Source organism: Ambystoma mexicanum, chromosome 11 (assembly GCF_040938575.1).
Source record: "Ambystoma mexicanum isolate Mex_15411 chromosome 11, UKY_AmexF1_1, whole genome shotgun sequence".
Taxonomy (NCBI): domain Eukaryota; kingdom Metazoa; phylum Chordata; class Amphibia; order Caudata; family Ambystomatidae; genus Ambystoma; species Ambystoma mexicanum.
In genome coordinates, this window is record NC_090934.1 from 979790906 (window position 1) to 979812412 (window position 21507).

Consider the following 21507-nt stretch of genomic DNA (forward strand, 5'->3'; position numbering starts at 1 on the left):
AGTAGGCATATATATACAGGGCCGGAACTAGGTCCAGAAACAACACAGTTTTACAGGTGTGGGTATAATATCGGGAGTATACAATAATATATACAGTAATCGTCCTGGCACATCTGAAAGTGGCTAGTAGGATGGCCCTCTAGCACTGGACCAGTTTGCATGAAGGGTATTGCAGCAAGTGATTCTGCATTGGTATTCTACAGGAGCAGAAGACCTCCAGGACAGCATGACCACCGTAAAGAATACGCCATGGGGCTGACTGAGGCCCGAGTGGCTGCCTAGTTGAGCTTGTAATGCTATTGCTAGTAATGCTAATTCTTATTCTAATTGAAATTACTATTCTTTGTTGAGCTCCAAATTTTCCAAATTTCATTTTAATGGTACGTGCTAATATTAGCCAACTACGCTGTGCTCATTCTTTTATTTTGGAGCTGTTGAAGTGTGTATAGAGATGTACATTTAAAATGGAGCTCGTTTTCAATGGGTTCTATTATTACTTCGGAGTAGCACTGATATAATGTTCCCTGCAATGACTTGTCCACCTCACAATCCAGGACTAGAACCGGATATTTTAATAAGGACATTTTCATTTAATTAAAAATAAAACCGATGGATCCAGACAAAGGTGGTCTCCTAACTCTGAGTGCCCGGGATTTCATCTGTAAACCCTATAACTGAATTCAGAGTACATTGAAAAAAAAACATGTACACAGTTTCTTTTGTTGGTTCACCAATACTTTTTATCTAAACGTAGATTGCTGATTCACACAGATATCATGCGCAAATATAGATCGATATTCTGCAAAGTATGCTCAGATATTTAAGTTTGCAATGCAGTACTCATAAACCTTAACTTTCATTGCAAAATCGAATGTATGGGGGGAAACAGCTGGCAGCAAAATGATGTCTTCTACATATAAACTGATGCTGGCAATCTAATTCGGATTGAAATATAAGAATGCTATAATCCGTAGCACTTTCCTTTTTCCGGAGAGATTGAGGCTTCACTTGTATTCTTCCCCACTTCAAACGAAATAGAATTAGAAAGCTGGTGAACAATGTGGATGGCATATGTTATCACTTGCACAGCCCAGTATATTCTCTCAAAGAATACTAGTACTAAAAAGGGGTTACAGATGGATTCTAGTAACAACACACGAACAGAGCATTTCAAAATGAGTTTTGGTATTCAAATTGGAAATAAAGGAATAGGGCTGTTTGAAAGTGTTTACTTTCCTATTGGAATTAGGGGGTCTTGCAGGGAAGGGATCACTTTAAATAGGGTTCCATGTGTTAATATCCCCGCAAAAATATTGCCATACAAAAATATGGCGATATTTTTGCAGCAATATTAAGGCATGGAACCTGGGGGGGGACAAGCCCGCAACCCCTGCATTATTTTTAAAGGAGCGGGGATACCCCCGCAAACCCCATCTCAACCCCAAAAATGACCCCCCCCCCCCCAAAATGTCGCCTATGGCCGTTCCAGACAACCATATATACAGCAATATCTTTGGTGGTGATAATATGTAGTGATATCTTTAAATAGCAAGTTCTTCTATTTGTATTCCAATAATCGGGTCTTTCCATATATGTGACAAACAGCTTGGTTAAATATTCTACTTTTGGGCATTTATTTAGAAGAGCTCTTATAGAGCATTTTTATTCCTTATGCAAATTGGTGAAATCGCATGAGTAAATCAGATTGCAGGAGGCCCTTCTGAAACCAGCCCAGTGAATTAGGTTATCTGGAGAGAAAAGGTAGTCCTCCCTTTTTATGGTTAATTTGCTAAATGATTGAATAAATTAAATTCATAATTGGAACATTGGTTCACTTACATTTCGAATTGCCAAATTAAATCGTGTGGACTTGAATCAGGCTCTGGGATGTTTTAGCACCCTTTGGACAGGCACTGCCCCCCGGACGGAAAGGCACTGGGTCTCCAACTCACTTCTTTGGGTCCTGGTAGCAATGCTTCTCCCCGCTCTGGTCCCCGTCTGGCTTGGGAAATTGTTTCTTAGACATTTGCCCTAATTGTGAGGGTTCGCAGGTAGCAATACAATTATCCTGTTCTCCCTCTCATGTCTAAGTGGAACTCTTTATACCAGGCCAATGTCAATCTATCAGCATTATGACATCAGACATTTAATTGGGTGGGTTCTGTGGTTAGTTTCCATCTCTAGTGTGCACCAAAGGGGCCCTCCTCCTTGCTTCCAATAGCCCATTGAACTTGGTATATCATAGCAGGAATGTGTGCAATGAAAACGATACCCCTCTGTTGAAGTGGGAAACTGTGCTGGGCTGAAATGCACATTTTGTTTTTGGCTGTTAGATGGCACTGAAAGTACTGCTTATAAGTCAAAACTATTGTAATGGGAAATGAAGGTAGGAGAGAAGGGTGAGATGAGAAGAGGGATAGACAGCCGGTGGGCACTGTTTGCTTATTTACCCAACCATTGACAGCCCATGGACACGCTAATCGCTATGGTCATTCATGGCCAATACCTTGCTGTGCCTGTCAAAACACATCCCCCTGAGATCTCCTGGAGTTTAGCTCTGTGCTTTGGGAGCAGCCTTCTGAAAGGTAATGATTTCATTACAGCTATAAAACAGCGAAGCCATCTCCTGGTGTCCTACAATTCTAAACCAAGAGTCATTTAGCCTCTTTATTTATAGGCAGGTTGTGTCTCCTTGTATTTAATTCCTCTTAAAATAATGTTTGGCAAAGCCAAGCGTTTTGGCTATTGTATCAGCATTAAATCTGCATTTGCCAGGCACTGCCATAAGATGTCCCCATACTAACACCATTTGGCAGATGTTGCCTTCGCATGTCCAGGTACTACCATTGTGGCAGTGCATGGAGAAAGCAGATCCCACGCCTCCACAAAACCCAATCAGTTGGCTTTGCCCACACCTGTTGATATAACTAAATATGTGGTAGAGGGCAAAATGAGGTTCTGGTCCTTGAGAATATGAAAAATTAAATTAAGCAATTTTCTTTTGTGCTTTCAAGCATACTGATGTTAATATATGTGAAGGTATACGTGCCTGAATATAGTTTTTTAATACATTTTTTATCTGTCTGATCAAGCTGATTTCAGAAATGTATTTGATGTGTTGGCTGCAAGAAAGGCTCAAACATTAGAGGGTTATGTGCATCAGTTTGAAATTCTCATGGGACATTTTTTAGATGAGGCTGTTGTGCTTGAACTTTGGAAGGCATGCGTCCCCAAATGGGAACGTATCCCTCATTTACCAACTAATTGCCGAACGGCTTAATTAACTTGGCAAATGAATTCTATAATGGTTTCATCTGCGCATCAGTTGGTTAAAGAATTTTTAAGCTCGATGTATGCAATATATTCTGTGAACATAATGGTTCAATGTCCAAGGCGAATGGATCTCGCTGGCCAACTGCAAGAGGACAACAACTTAACGTGACAATGAATCCCCATTTGTCAAAAGAATGGTTTTATGGAATTAGGATTTCAAGCATTGCAGTCCACACTTTTGGTCATTTAATAAATGCATTTCCATGTTGTATGTTGTTCTTTTGTGGAAGATGACACCTCACATTACCAAACACAGCTTCTCCATACATCTCATCTTCCTGGCCCCATTATAAGTGACAGACTAATAAGTGTCTGGTAATTCTTGTGAATTCAAATCATTTGCAGGTCGTTGATTACGGTTGCATAGAACTAAGGCAGACCTGTGTGTTCACTTGCCTTCTTTAAAACGAAACATGTACCATTTGATGTCTGATTGAGCATGTTCAATTGCTATAATTAAGCAGAATAGTTCTCTGAAAACCTATAAACTGTACACTACAATTCTTTGGTCTGATATGATTTAGTAGAAGTATTATGGTTTTATTAATCTTCAGTGTTTTATTTCCTTGGTGATGGAGCACAGGAAAACAAACGACCCCATATTTTTAGCTTGTATTTTCAATAGAATACAACCTAAGCAAATAAATGCAAATGGTGTCTTAAATTAGTAATGTCTCTGGAATTTAGACATGCAATCTGAAGTTTACAGTCTCCGGCAACAAGGGAAATAATACATGAATGCTACATATAAACATTTAAAAACATGTATTCCTCCACTGTGTTGGCTTATTCTCAGTGGCAAGAGGTTAACACGAGACGCTGTCTCATGAAAATTAATTTATTTGACGATGTCAGAAGGTGGACTATTTGTGAATGTATGTGGAGTCAGGAGGCAAGATGTGCTCCACAGTTGAAAAAATGCAGGTACCAATATAATGTCTTATCTGAGAGACGGTGTATAAACACCCCTTGCAAATTCTCAAACTCTTTCACTAACCAATTTGAAGGGCAGGTCTTCAGAGATGGAGGGTTCACTTATCAGTGCACAACTAGATTGAGGATATTGGTTGTTCCTTCTTTCTTTCTGTAATGGACTTGATTAAAGCTGGATCTCGTCAGTTGATGGCGTTTCTTTTCTACAGAAGCCTTCCTGAATGGATAAACCATGAAAAGGTTTCCATTGTCTCTTGGCTGATTTGTGCTCATCAATGAAGCACTTTTCCCAACTATGACCCCAGACGAATGAATGGGGAGTAATGCATCTGGGCCCTTATAGTGAAAAGGCTTGATCGTGAACATAAGAAACTGTAGACGTGTTGCAGTGAAACAAGCCACTGGTTTTGTGTGGAAAGGGGAATGCTCAGAAATGCTCCCAGTGAGGACTGAAAGATTACATGAAACTCGAAGTAAGAAAGCTACTGCTCCCAGCAAGTTTAAGCACTATCCTTTCACTTCTGCTAATGTGTGTTGTATGCCCCACCCCATACCATCATGAGATAAAGCAAACTCCTTGTCCAGAGTGCCAGAGGAGGATTAAAGGATAGCCAGCGGGCTAATAGACATGCAAGAAAAAAAGATTCCTGAATTCGTTGTAGCTGAAAGCTTCTTAACGTCTTTCAGTGAAAAGTCCCAAACTAAATGCTTGCCCCCCAAGATGTTCTTGCCTCCTCATTAGTGGAATAGCATGTAACATGATTATCATGGCACTGTGAAATCTGTTTAACATGATTATTTATAGTTCTAATCTTTTGGGAAAATGTGAAAAACATGTTGTGATGGCTTCGAAATGATGCAATTCTTTCAGAATGCACGTTTGAACATGGAAGGAAAATGAAACATAAACTCCTTATTCTAATTATCTTCTGATTTTTATATTTATTTACAGTTTCTTAATTGTGCTGATATGCCTCATCTTCAGTGTACTTTCAACAATAGACCAATATTCTACTCTGGCCACCGGAACATTATTTTGGATGGTATGTATCAATATTTTCTTAATGGATTGTACTGCATTCCGCTAAACACGATTATTTTAATCTCAATGTAACTAATCAAATTGTGATTTCAATAATGCATTGATGTATTTGAAGCAATTTCCCCATTGAGTCAAACCTGCTTGATCACTGTAAGAAACTTGATCTGGTGTTCTATTGCTGTATTCCAGTGGAGGCTTGTAAATAGGGGGTGCCAGGGCGGTGCCGCATCTATTTCTGGGACCCACTGGGTGGCAAAAGATTTTCAGGTGGTCTCACCAAAAAAGAAACATTTTGCACTATGGAGCCATTCTTTTTTTGTTCTCATTCCATAATGCAGATATAGTATTTCATTTGCAAACAATCTAAAACTGCTTAGAGTCTTTGCAAATGTAAAGACTGGTGGTGACATACACAGCACTGTCCATGGAGCAGGCCTGGCAGGATGGACAGCCTGTGAAGAGCATTAGGGGGACCAGCCCTGACGTCACAGGGTCCTCTCATTCCACAGGCACTAGAAAATCTGGCGCAAGAAAGAGAGGAAGCCTCTGCAGGCCTCCCTCCCTCCCTCTTCCTGCCTGTGTCAAGCCCAGGGCGGGGTCAGCATGCTGGCCCCACCCCTGGTCTGATTACACAACAGGAAAGGCTAATGCTAAGGCGGGAGGGGAGGGCCGAAGAGAGAGTTTCAGAGGGACCCTATCCCTAACCTGCTGCGTGGAGAACGTGCTGCTGAGGGAAGCTTGTGATCCAGGAGGGAGACATCCATCCTGTGAGGACCAGGTAAGTGTCATTTACAGCAAAAAAAGTATGTGTATATCTTTATGATGTTTGTGTGAATGTCCGTTGTATGTGTGTGAGAAAGTTAAACAGGCACACTTGCCGAATTTAATTTCTCTGTCAAGATCGAATGCATGCGCTCGAACTTCAGAAATAAATTACTTAATTTCTTTGTGAAGTCCAAGGGCAGGCACACAGACTTCACAGAGAAATGTGTTTAATGTCTCTGTGAAGTCGGGAGTACAATCGCTCCAACTTAAAAAGCCACCAACTTAAATCATTTCCTTTTGATCTAATTTTTCACACAAGTGTGATAGGATATAAAGCACGTCATAAATATATCATAAGTTTTCTAAGCGCAGACCCGGGGATCGACCTGTGTTGCTCCGTGTCGTCTTACTTCCAAGGCAAGCATGTTGCCCCTGAGCTATCCTCCCTAGACTGTGCCAGGGGAGGCGTGTGGAGGGAGAAAACCCATCCAACTCCCTTTTTTGGTTTGGGCTCCCTCGCTGCGCACGGCTGCTTGGGCATAATTGAGGGGAATGTTTTTGCCCCTCCAATTATAAAATTCACCAGCCCCCACTGCTGTATTCGCTTACAATGCCTTACTCACTGAATCGAGTGCATGTTCAACCCAATACCAGCAAAGAGGCCCAAGATCGGTGAAAGAGAAAGCAAGTTACATAGAGGCTATGTAAAGGGGGATGGCAATGCGAGGGAGTGAAAACACATGAGTGAAGAGCCTGATATGGAGAGCAAATGCCAGATAAGAACAGTAACTCAGGTGATGTTACATAGTCAGTAAAAGGCAAACCGGTGAAGAAGAGACCATGTCGGGATAGAATGATGAATAGACATTGGGAACAGATGGGTCTGTCACTCTGTGGTCCAATGAAGGCCCACTGCGTAGCATGACGTTTCACGATAACTGCTTAGGCATTCTTGTTTCTCCAATTGGAGGGAGGATCAAGGAGCAACCGCCGCGATCAGACCGACTCTAGGGTAGCAGTGACCTTCATTGTATGCACTCTTGCTGCACAGTGCTGTGATGTACCATCGCTCCAGTCCACATAGGGAGTAAGGGGCAATCCCAGCCTTCATGTTATGAGAGTTCAATCTGAAGGAGAAGCAGTTGCGGCATCTGTGCTAGCTGAAGAGTAGCCTTTCTTCAGCTCAAGTAGTGGATAAGCTGTGTCTTCAGCTGACGGCACAGTGATTTCTGGTCCAGGTGGAGGTTTGGGATCTCCAACTTGTGCATAAGAGACTGTTCCAGGAGTTTTACCAGGAATATGGCATGCACATGGCCCTTATTACCGGTAATGGTCAGGATCGGGGCAATTACCTACTTACACTAAAAGCCATTTGGTACAGCTCGATACGGTGGATATATGCTTTCAATGTGTTTGAGGGTGCATTTTTACAACACACACTTATTTTCTCATACTGACCAATTGCCCTGCTATTGGTCATTTGCTTATGGAAATATATTTTTGTGATGGGTTTGGCAGATACGATTGGCAGAAGTACCTTTTTTATGCAGATCAACATCACAGATAATGGACTATCCCCTACATAGGATGCCCTTACATATTTCCAATGATGTTATGGGTAATAGCTGGCCAGGTCCTGAAGGGGTGATGGATAAGATGCATATATTGGTGACATTTGTTTACAGACCTAGACATATATATGGTATTCATTTAGGCAGCGAGCCAGTATTTTTTAAAATTGCAGTTTATATGTGTACATTAGTGGGACATTTGGTATCAAAGAGACACATCTGTATGGTATATATTTAGGCAGTGAGATAGTATTAGCATGAATGCAATTTATATATGTATATTAATATAGGTTTTCCAAATACCTAAGTGTACTGTACCGTGACACCCTCTGATGGTGGTACATACACCCTCTGATTTCTATACATGGTGGTATCTGACCACCATGTATAGAAAAAGAAATTGTTGTGACTAAAGGAAGCAAAATACACCAGCAGTCCAGTCTGCCAACCCCACATGATGATAAAACTCATGTCTAAGGTTCTGGTGAGAGGGAATATGTTTAGAAAGATAAGAGAGCCGCTGATTGGCTAAGAATGGCCATTAGCAGCTCTCTGCCTACTAATGGATGAACACCCTCCGACAATAAGGTAAACCATTGACCTCCGATTGGTTGTTTCTATATAAATCGTTCGACAGTTCCCAGGGCGATTGGGTCCTTTGGTTTTTGCTATTGGAATTCTGTGTAAGCATGCTTATTTTGCTTTAGTATACTTGTTTAAATGTGTGTGGCTTGATGCAAGATTGAATCTGTTTGACAAGGTACCGTTTTTAGAAAAGAGGTTGCAAGGCTATCTGCCAAGTGCAGTCTTGGTCCGGCCCAAGTGGGCGGTGGTGTAAAATCAAGGGGAAAAGGTAAGAAGACTTGTTCACATGCCCAAGGATAGAGTTGGTTTCCCCAGTCAACGTACACGTCACTGGGCGGCTCAAATCCACATAATCACAAAGGACAAGAGGAAGGGGTGCTGGGCCACAGTCGCTGTCTGTTGTAAGGACTACCCTAACTGGATTTAAACTGGGTGATTTGTGGATTCATTCTCTCCACATGCTTGCTTCGGTTAGACGGTGACCCCGATTTAATGCACTAAAGAATGTCCGCCTGCTGTGTCCCAGGGGGAGGAGTGTAAGAGGTTTCCTGGTGGTATTGTAGCATAAATGATCCTTAGGAGACCTCCGCAAAAGGTAGTCCTTTGATTGCATTAACAAATAGTGCTGTCAAGATGCTGCCCAATAAGGGAAACCACTTTTGTGAACTAGTTCACACTGCGCACCATCTACGAACACTGCAATTAAATTGTATGCCTTACATGCTGCTTCATCACCTTTCACAGTAGATTGAAGACCCTAGTTCTGCACTGGTTCTCTGCTATTTAACTATTTAAATAGGATCATTATTGCATTTAGCAAACATTTCGATTTGTTCTCACAAAATACAGCCCTCAGTGATCAAACTGATTCCTTCCAAAGCATCAATCTAGTTAACACGCTTTCATACACAAATAGAAGTAAGCTGCAATTTCAGGAAAATAGTCTACTTTCAGTGCCAGTGGGCCTGTTAGCAGAAATATAAAAATAGTTTTTCTATCTTTAGAGTTGGATGGCCCACTCACAAATTAAATATAACAATTTTTAGTTTGGTCTATTAGATGTCGCACAGTGTATTTGATGCAGTTTCATTATTGACCCCTCTCATTCCCAGCCCCTAGCCATGCTAATCCCTATGGCTAATCCCACCCATTCCTGCCCATCTCAGGAACACTGAGCTCTTCTATGAAGGCAGCCATCTTGGTTGACTGTCCCTAAGGAAGCTCTCTGGTAACAAGTCGAAACTAGCTGCCATCTTTGAATGGGAAAGATACCATGCATCTTCTAAATAAAATGATACATTGAATCATGGTAACTATAATCTTTTGTCAAATTTTGGGAGCTTGTGTGTTCAGTTTACTGAAGTCCGGTTTCCCCATATTTGTCATTCTATGAGTGTAACAATGATCTCTGTTGACAATGACACACGGTCACGAAGGTGCCAGACAATGTTTGCTCTCTCAAGGCAGTGCTCAACAAGCCACCTTGTTTTGAAGACTTCTTTTGGCCACACTGCACATGTCCTGTTCATTTCAAGAAGCATGGTCGTTTTTACTCTCGGCAGTAGAGCATCACTGTCGCCGACTGACCCACCCTCCCACCCACCTCCAGGGCTGAGAAATTAGCCAAGTGTATCCTCAAGTAAGACTGCCAGCCACACAGCTTCTCCAGCTCTTCACGCTGCTGCCTCTCAGTTCAATATTTATTTATTTATATATTCCCGAGCTTCCTTGGAGTAGCCCTCCCAGCTTGTTGTCTGAAAGCCCAAGCTTCACAAACCCACTGGTAGTCGAGCTGCAGCAACAAAAAATGATTCACCTAAAATAGCCTCTGATGATGTCGAAAAAATAGACTTGAAAAATAATGCATCATAAAAATAACCGGGAAATACACATGTATATATTTACATCTGGTAAAATGGGAATACAGAACTTGATGATCTGCCGCATTGTAGCCCAAGCTTCCATTTCAGGAAGTGTTTTAAATCGAGCCATTCTCAACATTAGAAGTAAAGGAACTGAAAGTGCGCCCTTTAAGAAGGATGGACCTTGGACAAGTCGAAGCTGAACCTGATCAGCCATGCATGTATCTTCTGCATCAAACACGAATATCATTGTGCATTGTGTTACACCATCTCCGTTCCTCGCCTACTGGCCACTCTCCCTAAATGCACTCCTGTGCAGTGTGATCTTGGCAGGCGTCGAAGAGGGCATGGCTTTTTCCACTTCTGAAACACAAGGAGGATAAAGCATGCTTTTGAGGACAAGTACTCTGAATGTAAGGAGACTGGATTTGATGACGTGCACAGCCCACCTGGCTTTACGCCATGCAAAGGAAGCCTAGGCACGTTGCTGGCAATGAAAACGGTGCAAGTCATGCCAGGACTATCGCGCATGTGCAGGAGCACTTGCCCATCGCTGGATCTGCTCACATGCATTTTGTGAACAGTCAGGCACCCTGGTAGTGCAGGAGGCGAAGAGAAATGCAACGAAAATAAAATAGAATTATCATAAATATGCAGGGCAAGAAGAAAAAGTATTACTTTCTGATGGGCACTGTGACCGTTCATGTTGACCAAAACACTTAGCGAGAATGCCAAATGCGCATTGTCCGTGAGTAGAGTGGAACAATTATTCAGTATGCTTGCTAGGATAGACACTCTTTAGTGCAATCCATTACTACTAATTGATTATGCATCCATGCGATGGCACTATTGCAATATCTATTTTCTTTCTTAACACCCCCATCTACTTGATAACTGACCTTTCATAAAATATTGGCACACATAAACTGCTACAACAGTGGCCAACTCTAGCTCACGCCCCGGGACTTTCCCCAGAAAGGTTCCCAGCTCCCACTGCCGGGAGTCTTTTCTCTGCAGATTGATGTGGGCCGAGAAACCTTCCTTTCAGACAGAGATGTCAGTACGACGACAGGAAGGAGAGTCTTTAACAGAATCTTATTTTAATACAAGACGGTTGCAGTGGTCGAAGTGGGTGGGAACGTTTGGGATAAAATGTTTTACTGTTCCTATACTTTTATTTTAAAAAGAAACCATTCCGGAATGGTCGTCTTTTAAAAGAAGTGGCAGAAGAAGTTGAAACTTGCGCCTCAATGCACTGCACGCAACATTCCCATAAACAGCAGGTGTGTTTGGGGGTCTGGATTGCCCGTGGTGTGGAGCAGTGGCAGGCCAGCAGGGATCAGAGTTCCACTATCTCTTTTCTAACACTTCCACCGTGGGAGGGGGCGTGGCAACCGGGTTTGTGTGGAGCAGTGGCAGGCCAGCAGGGAACAGAGTTCCACTATCTCTTTTCTAACACTTCCACCGTGGGAGGGGGCGTGGCAATCGGGTTTGTGTGGAGCAGTGGCAGGCCAGCAGGGAACAGAGTTCCACTATCTCTTTTCTAACACTTCCACCGTGGGAGGGGGCGTGGCAATCGGGTTTGTGTGGAGGAGTGGCAGGCCAGCAGGGAACAGAGTTCCACTATCTCTTTTCTAACACTTCCACCGTGGGAGGGGGCGTGGCAATCGGGTTTGTGTGGAGCAGTGGCAGGCCAGCAGGGAACAGAGTTCCACTATCTCTTTTCTAACACTTCCACCGTGGGAGGGGGCGTGGCAACCGGGTTTGTGTGGAGCAGTGGCAGGCCAGCAGGGAACAGAGTTCCACTATCTCTTTTCTAACACTTCCACCGTGGGAGGGGGCGTGGCAACCGGGTTTGTGTGGAGCAGTGGCAGGCCAGCAGGGAACAGAGTTGCACTATCTCTTTTCTAACACTTCCACCGTGGGAGGGGGCGTGGCAATCGGGTTTTTCCACCACTGATTGGTTCATTAGTTGTTGAAATGAACACGTGTGGCCTATTTAAGGCTGTGTGCAACATGCCACCTTAAGTGAGGTAGGCTTATCTAAAAAGAAGATCATTGTTAAAAGGCCCATTCTTTTGAAGCAGTTTTGTTGCAGATACTTTTTTCTTTCAGTGGAAATGATTGATAAATGTTTACGTTCATTTTATGGATTCTATTTTCAGCATGTTTTAATTTAATGAAAAATCCATCTGTTGACGTTATTGTTAGCATTTCTTGACGTTGTAGTTATGTCTTCAGAATGAATGGTTCCCTCAAAATATCGTTTGCTGGATCTAGTCTCAGAAATGTAACGCAACCCAGTTTTTCGCATAAGAGAGCTAGACACGTCTTGCAAATGGTTTGCATTGTTCAGTTATGGTTACTTGTAAAGCACTCTACCATCATTAGCATGAATCGTGGCACTAGAAAGCAGCAGTACTTATTTCATAGCGTGCCTGGCCCCGGAAATGCTCATGGTGACCCAAACATAAAGATTTATTTGGTGTCCTGTACAGCGTAGTCAAGCGCAGAGAAACGCTTTGACGACCTAACCATTTGAGAAATGCTGATAGTATGTAGGGCTATTCCAGAGAGGTAAATGGTACTATTTTACATATCGAGTGACATTCGGAGCTACAAACTTGGGCAGGAAACAGAACTGGGACCAGTGACGCACTGGGTCATTTCAGGGAAGGATTGTTTCTTTTGCCTTGTAGTAGCGGACAGCTTCCCTCGTGCAGAGCAGTGATCGAATCTTTTCGAAAAGAAGTAGTGGAACTATGTTCCCTACTGGCCTGCCGCCGCTCACCACAAACGGCATCACCACGTCCCACCACGTAATTCCAGATTTCAAATGTGCCTTCCAAGGTGGACTGCAGCCAGTACAGCTGTGCATGGCCCTGCCAGACCTTTGCATTGGCACCAGGCAGCTATGACTGATGTGTAGCAGATCCCAATGCAAGACACAGGTAGAAGACGCCTGATTTGCTGCCCCTTTTTGCGTCGGCTCCCACTGTCCGGACGTAGCTAGTAAGTTCAGACATCATACCACCCAGGCATGGTCCAGACTATGTCATCTCCATTAAGAAGTCAGTGGGTCGCAACAACCTTGACTTTACATGCACTGTCGGGGTCGGTTCATCAAACCGAAGTGAACTAAACATCCCATGCCTTGGCTGCCATTGGACAGGTGCTGTGCATTGCGTTTTGCCTAATCGTGCTGCTTTTATAAAGTTGCTTCTGCTTAACCCCCACTACAGTGGTTCTCCTTGATAGGAAATATGAATTAATTAATCTTTTATAAAAACGTGTAATACCAGAGCCAGTTTCTAAGTGTGAAGCCGGGATTCAAACCGTTGTCTTGCTTGCAAGACAAACTTGTTACCCCCGAGCTATCCTAAACTATTAGAGTTTTCATTAGGTTTGCCTTGTAGTGCGAGTTAGAAGACCAGCTTTTCCTTCTCTGAGCAGCTTCCCTGACGGTACCATCCCCTTCTACACCACACAGTTACTCAGGGTTTCTGACTATTGGATGAGGTGCTCTCTCCCATCCCATCCCATCCCATCTCCTTGCATCCCATCCAGGGGTTGTGATTGCGGCTATTTCTGCAGCACTATCTTATCACACTTTATCACCACTTGGTGGTGATTTGAGGAGCCTTTTGCAGAAGGAACTGTATCAGATGCACTGGTATATCGTTTTTCTGTATTACAATCTCAGTCAAATTGGATGCTCCGAGTTATTAATTTCTTTTAGATTGTACTTCTTTAAATATTCTATTAAAGGTTAGACACTAAGTACACCTTTTGTAAAGACAAGGTGATTCACAACACATTGGTATCACATAAATATATATTATATAACTTTTACAAAATGTTCAGTCAATTTGAAATTTGGTTCATTAAGCATTTAATCTAGAACTACATCAACCAAAAATGTCATTCAAAAAAAATAATTCTCCTAAAATCATGCAATGCTGAAAGGTAAATACACAAGGCAAGTATCCAAGCCTGAATGTTTTAGTTATGGCAACAGCATCTGGGATGAATGCTGTGGTTGATTGATGGGTATGTTTTAGTGATGCAGTGTTTTTAGCTGGTGTGTTAGTGTGCGCGTTGACAATCTAGGCATCAGTCCTTTTTTCCAAGAGTAAGTTGTAGTTTTACATCATGCTGGTGTTGCTGTGTCTTTTGAAAGTGCATGGCTGGGTTTCATTGACCGAGGTGGTTGGTGGCTGAGTGCCGAATCTTAAGTCTCTCTGCATTTCATGGGGTTGGAGAAGTCTTGGTTGGCTGCATCACTTGAGAATATGTATTGGTCAGAAAAGGTGGCAACCACCCATAGAGTGCCTTCTTCTGTAGTGTATTGGGTACTATAAGGGGCTCTTTTACATATCTCTAATACAAACATAATTCTCATATAGCTAACACAGTTTTTAAATATCAAACTCATAAAATTAATCTAACCTCAATGCCTTTAAAAAGTTAATAGTGGCAATTTGAATAGAGACAGAAGATGCACCTAATATGGCTAACCATCGTTTCTCTGCATTCAAAGAGCCAAGATATGAACAAAGTCTTGTGAAGTAGATGGCTCGAAATGCAGTGAGAGCAGGGCATAGTGAAATCAAATGTTCAAGTGTTTCATTGCATGTAGAGTCTTGACAAAAATTGACAAAAGTTCAATTCCGCTGTAATTATCTTTCGTGTAGTTGACAGATCTCTAGTAGGCCACAGATAAAGACGCATGCGTAATATAGAAGAGCGATGATGTGGCGATGGTGATTTGCAACGATATTTGTCCATTGTTCGAATTCTCTTGTCCCCATATACATGATTTGAAAAGTTTTTACATTTCAGACATTGGTTTCTGGTCTCTATCCAATCCGTTTGATAAATATTTCTCTTAGCTCTATTAGGATTCAATGCCAACATTTCAATGGTCACATCTGCTTCAGCAAGAATACGATAAGTGCCTGCAATCCATTTCTGGATGAAAATTTGCTGAGTTGAAAACAAATTAGTCGCAAGCACTTTTATCATAACATTCAAGTCAGTGGATATTAGGCACTTTCTAAAAAGTGCACAGATTTGCCAATGATAGAGCGCGTTCGGTCAAACTAGACCCAGCTCATAGTGCAACCAAGGACCCGGAATGCACTGTGGAAGATTTAAAATGGATCGCCAAAACTTAGCTTCCAATTTATCAAAAAACTGATCAGGCAAGATTTCTCGCGTTACCATTCCATACAAAAGACATGGTGTCACTTTCGAATTCCAATAAACCAAGGATGGATTGAGTGAAAATTTACCGTATTTATATAATATTATTTTTGTTTGAGAAATTGCTGTGTCCAATTTCCGCTCAACACTCCATCTGCCGTTTCGCTTGTACTCACCCTTCAAACACCATACCGAGGTGCATGTAACTGGGGACCTCTTCTAATTTTACTTTGTTGATCGACCAAGACATGTGTCCTCTATATGATTTTTTTGGGGGGAATAGGCTACAATTTGAGTCTTGGTGGTATTCATTTTTAGTTGATTTGTACAAGTCGAAGGCTCATAGCAATTTTTGGAGATCTATAGGCATTTTAGAAATGGGTACTATAATGTGCTCTGTTGTATGAAACACAGCCCATATGTTGACGAGAATCAATGAATCGGTGCCTCTTGCCTGACTGGGAGAGGGGAGCTCCCGTTTTTATATGCAGGAGGGACTTTTTAGTTCCTATTTGGAAAATACAGACTCTAAAATGGGGCAGTGTTAATAGTGATTGATTGCTAATTTCGGATTGGGCAATTGGACTGGATATCTGATAACAGCCCTTAAGTGACTGCACCGCCTTTGGCTAAATTGGTCTTTTTAGGAGAAGGGTGAATCAGGACTGTTTCAGATATTTATGTTCATATTGCTCTGCTGTTCGATTGGTCATTTAGTACGGCTATGAATGTTGCTATTAGGATCGCTGTGCATTGATGTGAACCTTTGAGTGGCACGGTCATGGCACAGTGGGACAGGGTGATTCTTCTGACTTCAGTCAGTCTTGTTTGCTAGTGGAGGTGAGAGCGTGGGAGTTAGGATCATAGGAGTGCATATTTTCTGGTCGTTGTACTCTGCTGGGCTCTACTGTTCTAAGGGTTGTGGGTCTTTTTTCTTGAATATGAAATTGTGCATTTTTCAGACTCTTCTGATGAGGATTTTGGTGGATTTGGGCAAAGTTAGGTGTTTATTAAATATTTAGCGCAAACCTCTTCAAATTGCAACACCAACACAAGACAGTGTAACATGGTTAAACACCTTGCCATGGGATTGCGGCTCACAAATGTGTGCTTGCACTAACCATTTAGAACTTTATTCCATGCTCCATATGTGCATTGCATGCTTTTTATTTTAGAATATTACAAATATTTGGTTGACTCATTTTTTTTTCCAACACCACAAGGCACTCAAACAATCTACATTGGTCCATGGGGATTAGCAAGATCCTCCTCAGCTGGTTCACATCGTACCTTGCTAATCGCCACCAGTTACTACAAATGGGCTCCTCCAGATCACCAACTCTACCCATCTCCTCTGGAGTCTGACAAGGATCCATCCTCTCCCCCCTTCAATCTTTACATGGAACGGCTTGGAACCCTCTAGCTTCACACAACATTCATTCACATCCACCAGTACGCAGATGACACGCAGCTCTACCTCAAGATATCCAACATCGAAACACCTCCACAGGTTCAAGGCCTGCATCACATTGATCTAGCCGTGGATGTCCAGTGCTTATATGAAGTTCAACCCCTCCAAGACTGAATTCCTACTGCTGACCAACAACACAGAACACACAGACTTCCAAACTTGGCTCTCTGATATGCAACTCGGGGGCGTCACAACCCAGCTGGTCACCTGCACCAAGTCCCTTGGGTTTGACATTGATGGACACCTCTCCTTCAAACAGCATGTAGCAAGGAAGACACAAACGGCTTGGTACCAACTTTCTCTCGTGCAGAAAAGCAAACCCTTCATCCAAGAAACAACTTCAGGTCTGGTGTCCAAGCCTTGTCCTCTCCCACCTGGATGGTAGCATGCCCTTTTGGAAGGCCTTCCGGTGACTACCCTGGCTCCTCAGAGATATGTCCTGCATACTGCAGCATGACTCATCGAATGACTCAGCAAATTCGATCACATTACCCTGACCCTCATTGAACTACACTGGCTCCTGCTGCAAGCCCGTATCATCAAATCCTGCTGCATCATCTACAAGGCTATGGCCCTGAAGTCTCCAAGTTACCTCGCTGAGGAACTCGGCATCTCTGGAGGCCTACGTTCCACCAGAAGTAAGGACTTGTGCAGACTTGCACTCCACTGGTGCAGGAAGGAAAAAAAACAGAAGACCGACCTATGTGTACGCCCAAGAATCTGGAACCTCGTATTCATCAACATCAGACTCGCTCCATACCTTCCAGAGTTCAGGAAGGAGCTCAAGACCATCCTCTTCAAGGAATGTCTCCTCCATAACACCTAGGTCCATACACACCATGAACTCCCCACCTTACCTGAGACCCGGTGCCCTGATCCCCACCGTTTCCTCCCCTGTGTACTAGTATATCCATTGCTGACAATTGCCCTCCCTTCCCTGATGTTAAATCCCCACTCCCTCGTTTCTCTGCTCCCTAGCCTTGTGCTTCCCCATATGATTCTAAATCACTCGCTTGCTTCCCAAAGCTAGGTCCGCGCTCAATAAATACCCTAATAATGGTAATAATAATAATTTGAATTGTGCATTGTGAAATTCTTTTTGGTGCTAAAATGCTCTTCCTGTATTTCTTGTGGTGGAACGTGTAGGACTGTGTGCTGACTGCTGCTAGTCCTTTTGCACGTTGATGTTATGAGCTGTGTGTTAGGTTGATTTTATTTTTTGTGGTTTTTTCCTGTCAAGAGTTGAATTTTGTCCCTGCAGTGTGTGCTTTGTGATTGGATGCTTTTATTGGAGTGTGTTTGGGCCCCTGTCTTGGTGTTTGGCATCTACTCGTATGTGTAGGATGGCTATTTAGGGGTAAAGGCAGTTGCACTGAGCAATGCTTATTTGAGGTGTACGCATGCTTCTATTAAGCACCAGGTGGCGCTAGCAAGCACCCAGATTCTGTGCAATCTCTTTTGGTGCAAACTGCTTCGTCTCATTTTCTTTATAGGTGCACCCTGTTGGCCGCAGCCAGCAGGGCGCACAGTCCTATCAGCACAGGTAAGTTTCAGCGTGAATACATGAATGAAGGGGTGAGGATGCCACTGCGTGTAGATAAAACAGTGCGTGGTTAAAAAAATAAAGCTGGAACCCCTTCATTCATGTAATCACGCTGAAACTTACTTGCACTGATCAGTGGTTGAAGTGTACGGAAAGAAGTATTGAAACTGTGCTCCCCGCTGGCCTGCTCCACACAAACCCCATTGCCACACCCCCTCACACGTGCAATCCAAACCCCCAAAACAAACACACCTGCTGTTGAAGGCAATGTTCAGTGCAGTGCTCTGAACTGCAAGTTTCATCTTCTTCCTAAACTTTTATTTTAAAACTATACCATTCTGGAACGGTTTCTTTTTAAAATAAAAGTATAGGAACAGTACTTTTTAAAGTAGAGGAACACTGCTCCCAACCGCTCTCCCCCCACTTTGACCAATGACGCTGATAGGATTGTGCGCCCTGCTGCCTGCGGCCAACAGGGCGCGCAGATGGGACAATATGGTGAAGCTGCCTCACCGAAACAGCCTTTGGCAAAAAGCTTGCACCTTAATGTCCTGATTCGCCCAGGTTTTGCCCTCACTTCTGATGCAGGGCATGCCTTCACTGCGCAAGTGCAGTTTCGGGTAGCAGTAGCTTCTATTCAGCACCACTGAATTTGTAATCAGAAGACTCTATTAGTACAATGCTTAGAAGCGCAAAGCATCTGACATGTGGCACTTTATCAAATCCTGTTATTACTATTAATGTTGTTTTCAAATTGTTTTTGATTTGATATTGATCTCATTGTTTTTTATGTTTTCCAATAAGAAGTGCACCCTTATGTTGAAAGCCCCAGTGTGTTTATCTCAGCGTATTCTTCAAATTTGTTGAGAGCATTCATTGTTCGGATAAAGAGAAAGCAAATAAGTGTTGCCCTTAAAGTGCTAGATGATATTTATGGGAGGTGTTGCATCGCGCACCATCACCATGTTGGGATGTAGCGATGCGTGAAGCGGTCAGGTGACTAAGGGTAATGTGTGCATGCACAGCGCTCCAATAAAGCAGTTTATGTTGAACCTCCATGGCGCCTGGTTGTCTCTGTGCCGGCAGCTCGCGCTTCCATCCCAGCGTGCCCCTCCCCACAACCGATGACGGTAGACTGGCATCGAGGGATGAATCCGACCCCCCTCTAAAGCAGCGGAGTGCCCGCTGCTTGGAAATGAGCACGGGGAGGAGCGGAGGAGAACCAGAGGAAGAGATCCATATGGCAAGGCCTTTGGGCCCACGAGTGAGTGTACGGTGCACCAGAAACACCCCACCACGGCCCAAATAAACACCCCAAACATGATTAGAGTGCAGGGGTAGCACAGGAAAGAGGCACACCATGAGGGTAGCAGAAGTGATAGAAGAGGCCTGCAAGAACCCGCTTGAGTAGCAGATCACGGGGCACATGCAAGCCGGAGCAGGCCAAATGCTGCACCATCAGGGTCGGACTGGGACAAGAAATAGGCCCGGACACCCAAAGAAAAGTGGCCCACCCCTCACCTCAAAAAAGTGGCCCACAAACCATCATCCGTGAATCGCATCAATTCACGACTTTACAGAAAATGCTACTTATTGAGGGTTCATGTGTCTGTTGCATGTTATGTTTTGTGTAAATGATTGAGAAAGTGATAACATAGCTTAATACTTATTTTGCAGAACCAGACTTAAGTCATGTCTTCTCGTTGCCACCAGTATTGAATATAGAGTTGCATTTAATAAGCAGTGCAGCCAAATGATGACCCCGGAAAGTAATAGTTGCCAGTTAGATTTATGCTCAAATTAACAACACAACTCATAAAATAGTATAACTTTGCTTACAGTTCTGTGACAGGGTTCACAGCTCCGAGGTGCAGGAGTTTCTGATAACTTGTTTTGATACATCTTAATTTATGGTAGGTAACGGCCTTGAGGCCTATAAAGACAGCACTTTATCCAGGTCCCCGTCCCCCCACTGCTGCTGCTGATCCTGTCAGGTGTTGTCATTACTCACCTTAGGGACAACTAGAATTATCCCAGTGCCCATTTCCTTCAACTAAATTCCCACATTTCCTTTTCCCACACCACCTCATATGAAAGTCTGTGCCAAGCTTGAACAAAGTATTTCACCAGTGAAATAAATGTGTGGAACTTTTTGGAATGCAAAGTGCAACCATTCAGAGAAGTGTATAATCACCCCCCAGCTGAGCTGTTTGCTTGGCAGGCACCACCATTTTCTTTGTCAGTTAAACTCACAGCTGGGAGAATACACGGCAACAGCAGAATTGAAGGTAAACTGCATGCCCTGTTGACATGTCACATGCCTAGGAAAGCCTTAAAAGGGTATTTCTAAAGAAAAATGCATTACGCTTGGTATGACATCTTTTATAAATATATATATATATTTGATAATTCAGTTGGGGATTGCGGTCCGGAGCATTCATCAAAATGCCTGTTATTAAAACCGCCTTTCACTTGCAATTGGCAAGAGGCGTTCGCTGACTTGCCATGACTCATCTGCGCTGTCAGCAGCGGCGTATCCTTCTGTGTCAAAAAATAATGGGCCTCATTACGACCCAGGCGCTAATGGGTTAACGGCGCCGTAAAAGGCTGCGGCGCTGTTAATCTATTAGCACCTAATTATGAGGTCCCTTTGCGGGACCCGACCTTAACGGCATGTTTTACCAGCCGTTAAAGTAGGGACCCGCAAAGGGACCTTGGTGCTAAGTACGGTGCCGCAATTTGCGGCACCGTACTTAGTGCCTTCCCCATTCCCATTGAGCCCTATGGGGCAAAAATGGGAATGGGGAAGGGCCATGGAGGAAGGGGGAATTACCGCCCCGCCAACCTTGTAATGGGGTGGTAATTCCCCCTTTCTCCATGGCGGAGTCGGTAACTTACCGGCATGGACCATGGTTCTAATAGCACCAGGGTCTTCCGCCAGGGTCGTAATGAGGCCCAATGTCTTAATTTTGACTTCCCTTCACAGCCCTGCTCCTTCTGTGAAGCGAGTGGAGGTGGCTGATTTGTATTGTGTGCTGGGTGGACGGGGGCGCTGATGGGGCTGCATGCAGATTAGTTACTGTAATGTGTGTGTGACCACAGTCCACAGCTGTAAAGTGAATTGTCTCTGGTCATTCAGTGCTCATTTGTGTGTGCATCAACACAATGATTCACACTCCACTAGTGACATCAACAGA

At 43.4% G+C, this 21507-nt stretch overlaps 1 protein-coding gene across 1 annotated transcript in view; it reads left to right on the forward strand.

Annotated features, from left to right (window-relative positions):
- The window catches only part of KCNQ1 (potassium voltage-gated channel subfamily Q member 1), a 1232969-nt gene that overhangs the window by 516086 nt on the left and 695376 nt on the right, over positions 1 to 21507 (forward strand). The window contains exon 2 of the mRNA XM_069624134.1: positions 5219 to 5309. Coding sequence (XP_069480235.1) covers positions 5219 to 5309 — 91 coding nt within the window. The remainder of the gene's footprint in view (positions 1 to 5218; positions 5310 to 21507) is intronic.